The sequence below is a fragment of the Macaca fascicularis genome, chromosome 6 (genome assembly GCF_037993035.2).
Source record: "Macaca fascicularis isolate 582-1 chromosome 6, T2T-MFA8v1.1".
In the NCBI taxonomy this organism is placed as follows: domain Eukaryota; kingdom Metazoa; phylum Chordata; class Mammalia; order Primates; family Cercopithecidae; genus Macaca; species Macaca fascicularis.
Genome location: NC_088380.1, coordinates 60827854 through 60842039, shown reverse-complemented (window position 1 = coordinate 60842039; position 14186 = coordinate 60827854). Strand labels below are relative to the sequence as shown.

General features: G+C 35.6%; 1 protein-coding gene across 2 annotated transcripts in view; it reads right to left on the bottom strand.

Moving 5' to 3' along the window:
- MTREX (Mtr4 exosome RNA helicase) overlaps nt 1-14186 on the bottom strand; it is a 126356-nt gene that overhangs the window by 15090 nt on the left and 97080 nt on the right. For both annotated transcript variants that reach the window (XM_005556905.5, XM_045393716.3), the window contains 4 exons: nt 12977-13140; nt 7927-8032; nt 4354-4410; nt 2473-2635 (listed from right to left, as the gene is read on the bottom strand). In XM_005556905.5, coding sequence (XP_005556962.1) covers nt 2473-2635; nt 4354-4410; nt 7927-8032; nt 12977-13140 — 490 coding nt within the window. The remainder of the gene's footprint in view (nt 1-2472; nt 2636-4353; nt 4411-7926; nt 8033-12976; nt 13141-14186) is intronic.

The window sequence follows — 14186 nt, the reverse complement described above, 5'->3', positions numbered from 1 at the left end:
CGAGTAGCTGGGACTACAGGCGCCCGCCACCACGCCCAGCTAATTTTTTGTAGTTTTTAAAATAGAGACGGGGTTTCACCATGTTAGCCAGGATGGTCTCGATCTCCTGACCTCATGATATGCCCACCTCGGCCTCCCAAAGTGCTGGGATTACAGACGTGAGCCACCGGGCCTGGCCTGCTTTTTACTTTTCTAAAAAAAAAAAAAAGGCTACTCTTTGCCATGTACCACTATTGTTTTATGTCATTCATTGTGTTTTGACTTTTCAGAGAAGCAGATATTATATAAATATGAGTATTGTATTACCAAGTCTTGGAATTATTTAGGCATTGAACAGTTACTAATTTCATTCTTATGTTCCAAAAAGATGTCAGACTGAAGATTGGTGGTGCTCTATGTGATGCCTGAGTGCTGCTGAAACATACAATTGTCATATACCAACCTGTGCTCCTGTTTTAAGCAATTTTCATCAGTAAGTACAAATCATCCCTCTTCTCACTGACTCAGCCAAACACCATTAACTATTAGAGATGTTGCTAAACATCATCCACTATTAGAGACCTACTTAGTATTGCTCCAAGCATGAATTTTCTGTGGATGGAGATGGTAGAGTCTAGTGTAGGGTTTAAGAAATTTTCAGGTGATCCAAAATTTAAGGATAAGGTGCTATGGTGCTTAAGTGAAGTTACATGTAGTTACAGAGACCAGAGTTTAAATCATCCTGCTGTCACATCATCTTGGCCAAACTGCTTACCATAGTCTCCTTGTGCAAAGTAGAGATAATATCTACCCTGAATTGCCATTTGGTGATTACATGTAAATTATACAGAGCTCTTAGCACAATATTCAGCATATAATACCTACTTAATGAACAATGACTTTCCCAGTAACAGAATTCAAAGGATGCTTTGGGACTGTTTGACTAAATGATCATTTAGAGGAGACTTAGAAGTTTATAAACCCTAGAAAAAATATGTAAGATACAATAACGTAATTTTAAAAGGTGCTATAAACTTTAACATTAAAAACCTTAAAACCCATAAAGTTCAATATAGTCAATACAGTAAAGGTCCTCAGTTTTAAGTTTTTAATATTCTGTTGCAGAGCATTTTAACCTATACAGCATAAAAATAACTGATTCATAATATCAGTAATCTATTACTTCTTTAAGAATATCAGTTGAAAGTGTCAGGCCTCTGAGCCCAAGCCAAGCCATCGCATCCCCTGTGACTTGCACTTGCACTTCAGGCCCAGATGGCCTGAAGTAACTGAAGAATCACAAAAGAAGTGCAAATGCCCTGCCTCGCCTTAACCGATGACATTCCACCACAAAAGAAGTGAAAATGGCCGGTCCTTGCCTTAAGCAATGATATTATCTTGTGAAATTCCTCTTCCTGGCTCATCCTGGCTCAAAAAGCTCCCCCACTGAGCACCTTGTGACCCCTACTCCAGCCCGCCAGAGAACAACCCCCCTTTGACTGTAATTTTCCTTTACCTACCCAAATCCTATAAAACAGCCCCACCCTTATCTCCCTTCGCTGACTCTCTTTTCGGACTCAGCCCGCCTGCACCCACGTGAAATAAACAGCCGTGTTGCTCACACAAAGCCTGTTTGGTGGTCTCTTCACACGGACACGCATGACAGAAAGGTCTATAATATTGGGCATGTTAAACATGTAATTTTTCTCAAACTAAATCTATAAGCAATAGTAGCCGTTCTTATTATAATCTCTATACAGAACTCATGTATTTTCATTTTTAAGAAAGTTCAATGTAAATTATCTCATTCAGTAAATACAACTGGCCATTTATAAACACATAAGCCAATCTTTTCCTACTGAATGCAGCATTTTAAAATATGGGTTTGTTTAAACAGTCTACTTATTTTTTTGCTTCTTATAATTCACTTATAATTTTTCCTTATATTTCTTTTGCCTTAGTTTTTTCATCTAAAATTTCTCTTCAGTTGAGTAACAATTATTCTTCAGTCTCTTAAAGTCCTGCTCATTAAATTTAATCTGATTCATGATGCAATAACAGTCTGACTAAAGCCAAGTCAGTTATTACATAGGGAATGACCAAGTCAGTTATTACATAGGGAATGACTGATCATTTTCAGCTCTGCTATTTTTAGTGGAATTATATAGCTCACCAGGAGAACAAAAGTGAAAAGGAAAAATGCCCACATAAATATGACTTATTAGGGTCATCTGCTTGTGACTGTAGAAACTCATAGAATTATAACTGCACAGAATTATAAAGTTTAGATTCTAAAGGACTTCCTAATGAACAGACTATGCTTATTAAATAATACAAAGAATTTGTGGAGAATATTTTTTAATCTATATAATAGGGAGATTTCATTTAATTACCAAATATTAAAAATACATATTATTCTTGTTTAGTTAAAACAATACCATCCTAACTGTATTTTTTATACTGTAAATATATATATGTAAAATTTAACCATACCTTCAAAGACATCTGTCATTTTGCAGATATGGGCAAATGTAGCTCCAGTTGCCCAGGTATATACTACATCCATTAAGTGAGGTTTAAATGAGCTTAGATAAGTTTCCTCATCAATTTCCAATTTGGCTTCTGCTGAAACTTTTGCGATTCTTTTAGCACATTCCTTTAAAGATAAAAGAGTTAAAATTCCTTACTTATGATCTCCCATATCACCCTATTCTTTAGGTTTCCAAGCCAGTATTCCAGGAGGTCCCTTTTTCTTCCTAGGTATTATGTCTGCAATGTGGACATTCTGCTCCTAAGTAGGCACAGTGCCTGTTCCATTACTAAGTGATCAAACGGCCAATCTTTCCCATTATGTTGACGTAAATGTATCAAGAGCATGCTTTTCAGCCAGTGATACCTTTTCAACAAACAGACAGAACTCTTCATTAAAAGTATTCAAGAGCAGCATTTAACTAATCTCTATTTCATTACAAAACAGTTTTAGAGAAATACAAATCCTAGAGGAAAATAAATTTTCCCCCAACAATGGTTAAAAATGTACATATCTTCATATTGTTTTCCTCTAAGTTGAGAAACTTCATTCTTCTTTACTTGGCAATCTAAAAGACCAAAAACTCCTAGGCCTATGAACCTATGAAGACTTTGCTGGTTCTAGAAATTTAAATTTCTTAGTGATTTTAACGCATGTTACATGTTCCATTGAACCAGCCTTTTTATTTTAATCAGAATTTTTTGAATTATTATTTTTAAAATATTTTAACTTTTATTTTAGGCTCAGGGATATGCGTACAGGTTTCTTATCTAGGTAAACTTGTGACTCAGGGGTTTGGTGTATAGATTATTTAGTCAGCTGAGTACTAAGCATAATATGCCACAGGTTTTTTACATTTTTTCTTCCTCGACCTCTCCTTCCTCCCACTCTCCTCCCTCAACTAGGCACCAGTGTCTGTTGTTCTGAAGGGGCCTTTTTACGACACATTTTTTTGTTCTTCTCTTGTAATTCCTTAGCTCATCTTTCCTTGTCTTTGTCTAATGTTGAAAAGGCAGATAAAATCAGCTTATCCTATGACATTAATGAGATAAATTTATTACTAACTATAAACTACTGTGGCTTTGAGGACCCAGAGACAAACAATTTCTTATGATAAAACAGATTTTAAAACTTTATTATAGGCTGGGCACAGTGGCTCACATCTGTAATCCCAGCACTTTGAGAGGCCGAGGTTGGAGGATCACTTGAGCTCAGGAGTTCGAGACCAGCCTGGTCAACATGGTGAAACCTCATCTCTACTAAAAATACAAAAATTAGCCGAGCGTGGTGGCAGGCCTGTAATCCCAGCTATTCAGGACATTGAGGCAGGAGAATCGCTTGAATGCAGGAGGTGGAGATTGCAGTGAGCCCAGATCACGCCACTGCACTCCAGGCCTCAGTAAGGGAGCGAGACTGTCTCAAAAACAAAACAACAAAATGAAACAACAAAACTTTGTTATAAACCAGAATGAAAAAATGTGCAAAGAATTAAAAATAAACTAAATCCTAATCCATCAAGATACCATTATTAGTACTGAGGAAGAAAATGACACATGTACTGAGCTGTCAGTACAGCCTATTTACACTATGAAGTTTTTAATCTCCTTTCACAATAATGCTATACAGTTCATTACAATAATGGGAAAGAAATACTGTTTAAAGTAAAAATCACAAGAGATGTTATCAGAGTAACATTAAGTTACATGACTGACATCAAGTGACATATTTAATCCTTATAGCTTATCTCTATGAAATGATAAACCACTATGATTAGATTATCAAAAAAGTTTATTTTACAATCTACTATTCATAAAATATGTAGTTCAAAAAAAAATTTTTTTTACCTGCATTTGACGAAGTGGTCCTGCTAATTGTTCTGTTAATTTGGGCATCTCACTAGACTATAAAAGAAAAGGAAAACAAGATATAAAAACCCACATTTAAAGTTCTTGGTTTTTCACACTACCTGTTTTAACAAATTAAACAAAGCTTGTAAGACAGTCACATATCAAATTATAAGACCTCAGTCATTAGCACTTAGAGTTTCTAATCAATTCAGTTTACACAGACAAAATCACTATTCCTCTCATCCTAAATTATAATATTCTGTTATTACATTTCAGAGGAAAACACACTGCTACATTTGCAGTGTGCTAACTAGCTGCTTTTTGTGATTATCCATGGAACTGTGGGAGGGTAAATACTGTAAACATATGCAGTAGTTCAGTTGCATCAACATTAAAGGGTTTTATCGTAGTTTATCTTTGATATAGTTTTAGTTTCTAGGCAACTTTCAATCTGTAGAAACTGAAAAGTTAGGAACTGAAAACTCAGGATAAAGTACGTTAAAAATAATGTCCCCAATTTTTATTTTACACAGATGTTCTAACTCTAATGAAGTGTAAGACAGCTAGAAGTTTAATCTGAGTTTCAGTATTCTTAGTATTGCTTTCCTACAGTTGAAAATTCTGTCAATTTCTGAATAATACAATGGAGTTTCAGGTCTATCACTAACCAGCCAAATTAAGTTGGACAAGCTGCTTAATTCTGTGTATTGGTTTTTTCCCTGTCAAAGAAAAATAAAACCAGATCCTCAAAATGAATAGGTTTATCATGAGAACAACAGATATTATTTGTGAAGAAATTTTTGACAAAGGTAGTTACTGTACAAAAATAAAATTACTATAAGAATGGTATGTATGTATGTGTGAAACAGGGTTTAAAGTAATTATAGCTAATTTTTTTTTTTTTTTTTTTGAGACAGAGTCTCACTCTGTTGCCCAGGCTGGAGTGCAATGGTGCGATTTCGGCTCACTGCAACCTCTACCTCCCAGGTTCAAGCGATTCCCCTGCCTCAGCATCCTTAGTAGCTGGGATTACAGGTACGCGCCACCATGCCCAGCTAATTTTTGTATTTTTAGTAGAGACGGGGTTTCACAATGTCGGTCAGGCTGATGTTGACTCCTGACCTCATGATTTGCCTGCCTCAACCTCCCAAAGTGCTGGGATTACAGGCATGAGCCACCATGCCCGATCCCTAAAATTTTTTTTTTTTAAAGCAACTGTAGGTTAGTTGCGACATATCTGCCTTTATTTTAAGCACCTGTACTTACATAGGACTTGATTTTGATTTGCATCATGCATATATGTTTAATAAATCAAGAACCAGATTCTATATTATTGTTGCTAAAACCAGAAATTATTCATGAATGGCAAAAAAGCAAAATAGCCAGAATGACCTTAATATCTCAGTTTAATAAAGAACCCAAGACTGTGAAATGTGTTTGATATTGTGTCTATTCATGGTCAACAGTTACTCATCACATTCCTCTCTGCTGTTCACTATAGGTAGAAGGCACCAGTTCTGATATGAGGAGGTTAACTGTGATTTTAACAACGTTCTCCCACCAGGTATGTACAGTTTGTTCCCTCATCTCTCCTGTAGGCCTCAATGTAAATTTCACTTCATTAGTGAGGCCTTTTCTAATCATCTTATTTAAAATAGTAACCCCAACCCCCCAGTGATCTGACTCTTCTCACTTCTCTCCAAAAATCTTCACCCCCATTTGACAGAATGTATGTGTATTGTATTTCTTTATCTTCATCCACTAGCATGTAAGTATCAGGAAAGCAAACATTTCTGCTGCATCTCTGGTGCATAGATCTGTGCACTGCCCTCATTGGGCGCTTAATAAATTTTTGTGTGCACTTGATCTTTATATTATGAAGATTTATGTAACCTTTTAAATATTACTTTTTAAATGTTGAGATAGTTTTATAAATACATTTTAAAATAGAAGTTATTATATTAAGCGAATTTCATCTTTACTTATAACAAGTATTTTACTATATTTACTAGAAGACAACATTCTTTTTGGCAGAAAACATTCTGTTAAAAGCATCAAGAAAAATCCACATGACAATTAGTACAATCTTTCATCTCAATGTTAAAAGGCGCCACCACAAGAATTGATGACACTGTATATAACAAAGTGTGGCTTCACTGAATAAATGTTAAATGCACATATTGACATCTTGCCCCAAGATTTAAGAGCTGTGGTTTGGCTTAACCAACTCCTTTGAAGAGGGAATATAATTGGCCTCTCAGAAAAAGGAGCTACTGTAATAGTGCCACAGTATAAAACAACAAGAACACGCAAATAATGAAAAGTAAGACAAAATGTGACATGGGTAGAAGACCACCTATACCCAAACTATTTACAAACCTAAATCCCTGAACCTTCCTATTCCAAGTTTGACAAATGTTCTTAATTATTTTTATCTTGGAAATTGATATAATAAAATTTTGAGCCTAAGGAAAAACACTTTTGTATGCATATTTCACAGGTGCATAGTAGGCAATCTCAGGAAAGCATAAACTGTTTTTGGATTATTGTCCTATTTGTTATCATTGCCACTAACAGCTGTGATTCTAATCAGTAATCAGGGACCTGAGAAAAGTACCTATCTACTTCAAGAAGTAATATATTTGATCTGATTAACAAATAGGGAAACAGTTAACAGGTAAACAGACCAATTGGGTGTGGTTTCAATGAATAAATCTAAACTCCTTATACTGACATCTTGCCCCAAGATTTAAGAGCTGTGGAACTTAAAAAAAAAACTCTACAATTTGTCCTACACAATTTACTTAAAAGTTAAACTAAGTATGTATAGTAAAAGGTCTTCCAAAAATTTAGAATATTAAATTATTTTTAGAAGGCAGATGTCCTTGTCTTATTCTCATTCTATCCACTTCATCTACAATAAATAAAGTCTTAAATTTTAAATGTAAAACAACACATCTTACTTTTAAAAATGAATCATACTGGTGTCTGGAATGCAGTACAAGGATAATCAGTGTTCTTATGTGTTCCATTCAGCACTCCATTTTTTGATTTCTTAAGAACTGTTGAAAGTGAACTAATTACTCATATAAAAAAAACTGCTGCCAAACCAACAAGGATCTTATAATCACTAACTCAAACCGTGCCCATGAAAACTAATGTTTCAGTTCCTAGCAGGACGGACTGCTTCATCATTATTCTTCAATACTGGGGAGTAGAGTTAATTCAACCTCACTCCCCACTTTCATTTTTATCAGACTTTCCTAGTTTTATTCTCATTCATCTTTTTATTTCTAGGACTGTCTAGGACTCGGCCAAATGTTCAATGAATTGGGTTACAGAACAAATTTAAAACTTAAAATCTAATTAATAGTGATTGTTAACAAATCTTATTTTATTCTTTCTAATAATATGTATTTAATCATTCAATTTTCTTAGTACATTTGTGTTAAAGTTGCTGTGATTTCCAATTAACATTAACCTGTAATATGTATTAGTAATATTTGATAATACAGCCATAACACTATTGGATGTGTGAATTAATAAGATGTGCTAAATCAATTAACTCACATTCTCTTGAAACACAAAGCAGCTTAATAATGCTGTTGCCTGTTCTGCAGAAAGGTCATTGAAAAGGCCATTAAACATCATCTCAGTTAGAAGGAGCTCATCAGCACTACAACGGCAAAACAAAAGAATAAATTTAAAATGTCAGAACACACATGCACACACACATATGCCTTTAACATGTAGTTTTTAATAAAACATATTATTTGACCTTAAGGAGTAATCAATGAGGAATGACAATGATTTATGGACAAAGCAGATCTTTATAATTACTGATAGATTACATAATCAATGTAAAATGGGGATTTCACATAAAGATTTCAAATATCAAAATGCAAACATTCCCTGAAATAAGAACAATTTCTTAACCTTTAGTACGCTAGGAAAAATCATCACTGTCATTTATTTTCTAGGGCCAAAGGACTCTTATAATTACTTTTCAGTTATTTTACAAATAATCTGTAGACTAAAAATAATGAAAAACAATTTTATTAGAAATCTTAATTAAAATGTACTCATAAGAAGACCCACTTTTTTTTATTTTTATGTTGTAATTTTTTAAAGTTTTCATATTATAGTAGAGATGGGGTCTTGCTATATTGTCCAGGTTGGTCTGGAACTCCTGAGCTCAAGCAGTCCTCCTGCCTCGGTCTCCCCAAATGCTGCGATTACAGGTGTGAGATGCCACGCCTGGCCAGACGACTCACATTTTAATTCATATTTTCTAAAGGCTGAAAGGTATATAACCAAGATGGGCAAGAGCCTTTGAATGCAACAAACTGCTGGTCACCAACTGTCATCCACGAATCTGAAAAATATCCATCTAGGAAATACAATTCTAGATTTCAAGTACATCTTTAATAGGTAGGTACTAGCTCATCACTACTTCTGTTTCTTCTCACACTTGCCCTGTCAAAATTACAATTCCAGATTTATATCTCTTTTAAGTCCTAGCTTACTACTTCTGAGTCCTTTTTGCATCATCAAAATACATTTTTTTAAACTGACAATTTGATTTTGTTGAGGAGAGGAAGGTCACCTTCTTTCCTCCATAACTGTAAAACATTTTCATGTACAGACTTATAAGGACAATATATTTATTATTACAAAGATTAGAATGATCAACAGGTTTTAAAAAATTTCTTCATCATCTGTTTCTTTCCAATTTCCTTATATACACAACTGTGTATTTGACTACTTGTGGACCATATAAGGAAACTTTGGTGCACAAATCATAAAAGATGAGACTACTATTACAAGTCCTTTTAGCAAAATGAGATGGTCCAGGTTCTCATCATAGACATTACATAACTACGTCCTTTCTGTTGAATGATTAAATGAATAATCTCATAAATATATATATTTAAATATATATGTGTGTGTGTGTGTGTATATATATATTTGTCCCTAGAAATATATTGTTCAGCTGAGCACAGTGGCTCATGGCTGTAATCCCAGCGCTTTGGGAGGCTGAAACAGGTAGATTGCTTGAGCCCAGGAGTTTAAGACTAGCCTAGCAACATGGCAAAACCCTGTTTCTACAAAGCAATACAAAAATTAGCTGAGCGTGGTGGCACATGCCTGGAGTCCCAGCTACTCAGGAGGCTGATGTGGGAGGATCATTTAAGCCCAGGAGGTCAAGACTGCAGTGAGCCATGATCTTGCCACTGCATTCCAGCCTGGGTGACAGAGCTAGACCTTGTCTCAAAAAATAAAAATAAAAAAAAAAAGAAAAATATTGTTCATGCACTAGTTATGATGTCTGAGAATTTACCTAGGGTCTGAGACTTTGCTTATATAATCAATCTCACCATTACCACTTTGACTACAGTACGTTTTGTCCTGTTGTGTTTATCTTCTGATTTGAGTAACAACTGCAAAATATCTTCACTTATTTTTCTCCTTGGGTGGAAAACGAAAAATTCTGAATTTGCAACTGTGTTCAAGCTAAAAAAGGAACACTACAAAGATGATGTTTCTAGACTTCTATAATCAGGGTTCAGTTGACCCATAAAATAATTGTACTGTATTGTTAAAAAAGTAAACTTTGCCTTTACTTTTTGGAAAGTCTTTAAAAAAAGAATAAAGTCATGAACTATTATAATCTTTACCAACAGTTAAAATATTTATAAATAAAAGTCAAAAACTAAATTTGGGTCTCTAGTGTTAAGCTAAGAGTTAAGTCAAGCAAAGAGGGCAACAATACAAATGAGGAAAGACTATTTCAAGAAGCTACAGTCTAACGTGGGGGGCAGACAAGCTGATAATCACAGAACAGTAATCTAACCGAGAGCTCTAATAGACTTATACAAGTGGCTATGAGGGGAAAAAAAGGGGAGGAGCCTAAAATCAGATTGAAGAAGTTCAGAGCAACTTTCGAAGTTCTTTGCAAAAATATGCAAGAATCGCAGGACATGGGGTAGAGGTTAAAGGTCATATGAAACAAAAGGAAAAGCAGTGTGGGATGTGGCAATAGACTGCTGGAGAGGGAGAGTAAGAATATACTAAATTATGGAATCTATTATAAAAGCAATAAGGAATCACTGAGGGACTTTTACCAAACAGAATGGCACAAAGGGGTGCTGGGTGAAGTGGCTCACACCTGTAATCCCAGCACTTTGGGTGGCTAAGGTGGGCGGACTGCTTAATCACAGGAGTTCAAGACCAGCTTGGGCAACATAACAAGACCCCGTCTCTACAGAAACTTAAAAAAAAAAATAGCCAGCCGTGGTGGCACACACTTACAGTCCCAGGTTCTTGGGAGACTGAGGCAGGAGGATCACTTGAGCCTGGCAAATTGAGGCTGCAGTGAGCCGAGATTGCACAAGTGCACTCCAGCCTGGGCAACAGAGCAAGATCCCATTTCAATAAGAAAAGAGGAATGACATACCAGATTTGTGCTTTGGGTTTTGAAAACTTAAGAAGGGAGGCAATGAATAATTAGAATGGCAACTGCAGTAATTGAGGCCAAAAATAATGAAGGATACACATTAGCCAGTGGCAATGTTTAAAAAGGCAAAAATGGGTGAGAGAAGGAGTCTAGGAAGATGCCCCAGTTTTTGCAAATTTTGGGGAAAGTTAACAAACTTTGATATAATATTGTTATCATTATAAATGAAAAATGTATCTTGGAATAAAATCAATTTCCATTCTTCTAACACAAAATCTAATTGTGGATATCTAAAGGAAATTTCTGTATTAATTGTAAAACAATAATTATTAGAAGGAAATAATCCCAATAACGTTAGCATATGAATCAGTAGACCAGTACTGCAGTTTAGATTTAATCCTGGATATGTTATTAATTAAAATTCAATAGCACATTATCCTGTGATAACAACTAACTAGGGCTGGGTAGTCACTGCCCCCTTTTGGTGGCTAAGAGTTATCCTGTTCACCACAGTCTCCTGGTTCTATGCAGACATCTGAGTCTGTAACATCTGGACAGATGAACGATATAAATACATTTTTACTAAGAAAGTCTGAAATTATTTACAAGGCCTGTAGTTCTCTGGTCCTGTCCATCCTGGCCATGCTGAGTACATAAAAAAACTGTTTCAAAAGTGTCTTTTATATATTCACTGAAAATGATGATTATCACTATATAGACAAAACAAGATATATCTTCAGACTGGATATTGCCTGAACTACCAGCTTATGACTTTCCAGTTAAGGAGGACAGAGGCAAACTGGCTCCTAAGTCAGGAGACATTCCTCATGGTGGGAAATAACTAACACAGTTTTTAGAACAGTATCATAAATTGTATTTTCTAAAGATGGCCACAACAGCATCTCCTATACCACATGTTCTTCTAGATTTGCACTGATCTATAAAGACTGCCACGTGCACACGTGGAAATTTCAATTTTAATTAAAATGATATAAACTAAAAAATTCAGTTCCTCCGTCGAAGCACGTGTCAAATGCTAAATAGTGGCTACTGTACTGAACAGTGTAGATACAGAACAATTCCATTATCACAGAAAGTCATATTGAACAACAGCCACTTCCCCATTAAGAGGTGGAATCTAATTATCCCCCACTTGAATCCAGGAGGGTTTATAACTCACCTGTAATCAAGAGAATGTGGTGGAAATGATGCTTATGATAACAAAGCTAGGTTACAAAAGGTAAAGCTAGGTCAGAAAAGGCAACCTTAGCCAGCTAGAAGACTCACACTGGAGCCCTCAGCTACCATGTAAGCATCCTGAGGCTGCCATACTGTGAAGAAGCCCAAACTAGCCCACGTAGAGAGACCACATGGAGAAGCTCTAACAGAGAGAAAGAGGTCCTAACATTCCCCAGCTGCTCCGGACTCCTACTGTTACAGCTTAACCACCTGTCTGACAGCAATCCTGGGGGACACTGAGCCAGAATCATCCAAATGAGCTCTTCCTGAATTTCTGACCCATAAAAACAGTAAGAGCATAAAGTAACTGTTGATGTTGTAAATAATTTAGTTTTGATGTCATCTGTAATGTGACAGAAGATTACTGAAACAAAAAATAATATAAGTAGTTTTAAACTGTGGTTTATAATAAGTGCTGTTGTAAAATCCTATTATTAGTCCAAAATCTCATTACAGTTTGCTACACATGTAACAAGATAATGGTTACTAGGTTAAGTTTCAAGGTGGGAAAATGTTAATAAATTTTAAAAAGTATACAAAATTATATATAAACTAAGATTATGTAAAAATCCCGCAAGGCATTAAAAAAAGTCAAAGGATATACATACAAATGCTAGGAGTGCTCGTGTTAATTACTGAGATCTAAGAGATTTTTCTAATTTCTCAATTTCACGGTTCAAAACTGTATTAAGTGTGGAAGGTACTGTACAAACTTTATATTTTAAGAAAGCTCTTTCTTCCTAAAGATAACAGTTATTTTAAAATCACTTAAACCTGCGAGGAAGAGTTGTAGTGAGCTGAGATTGTGCCAGTGCACTCCAGCCTGGGTAACACAGTGACACTCCATCTCAAAAAAATAAACAAAAATTAAAATTAAAAATTAAAAAAAAAAAAAATCAACTTTCTAGAACAACCAGATTTTACCTGCTTATCTCACAGGCCACTCGTCCTTTCATCTCTATTACATCAGAAGAAGTAGCAAATCCCAACCTTCTTAAAACACGTTTGCGACATTTGAGTTCATCCATTTGTAGGACTGTTCTCGCTTTCTTCAGTTCTCGCTTTGCAGATTTAATATCTATTGCAATCTATAGCACATAAAAGTATAAAGAAAGTTCAATAATAAAGTGAACAATGTACAAGGAGATTTATTCATGAAATCAAACAAAAAATATTTTTTAAGAACATCTTACAGTATACTTCTGGGTTAAAGCTTCAGTGCTGGGGAGACTGGGGAAAGTGGAGCTTAGATACGTTCCCAGAACATTACACAAGAGTAATGATTTATCTGAAAAGTTATTAAATACTACCTAAAATATTAAGTACAAAATGTCCATTTGAAAAATCTGAGGCAGAGCAGGCAGATATTAAAAAGTGTAAAAAGCATAAGAAGACAGAGAACAGAGGCCGGGCACAGTGGCTCATGCCTGTAATCCAGCACTTTGGGAGGCTGAGGTTGGCGGATCACAAGGTCAGGAGATCAAGACCATTCTGGCCAACATGGTGAAACCCCATCTCTACTAAAAATACAAAAAAAAAAAAAAAAAAAATTAGCTGGGTGTGGTGGCGGGCGCCTGTAGTCCCAGCTACTCAGGAAGATGAGGTAGAATTGCTTTAACCTGGGAGGGAGAGGTTGCAGTGAGCCCAGATTGCGCCACTGCACTCCATCCTGGTGACAAAGCGAGATTCTGTCTCACAAAAAAAGAAGACAGAGAACAGAGCATGGCTCTTGCTTAAATGAAGAGAGGTAAGGAGGAAGGCTAGAAGGAGGAGAGTGAGCTGGATATTGTGAGCTAGACAAGGTAGGCTGTAAGAGTAGAAAAAGTCAGTGGTGAATTTAGGATAGGCTCTCCCAAGACAGGATTCAATGTATAATTAATCACACTCCTGAAGTACCAACCCCAGCAGCTCTAGCTTTTCATCCTTAGGGCATCAGGGGATAGCTTAGAGAACAGGGAAAGAAAAATAAGGGTACAGAAATCTTTTCTCTTGACTATCTATATTTCCCCCATGATGTCCTGAAAACTATTCCTTCTTTTTGCCCTTAAGTTAAATCATGAATTTGCCTAAGCTGGAAATGGTTTTAGCAAAGAGAATAGGCCTTTATTCAAAACATAGATGAAACCTTAAAATG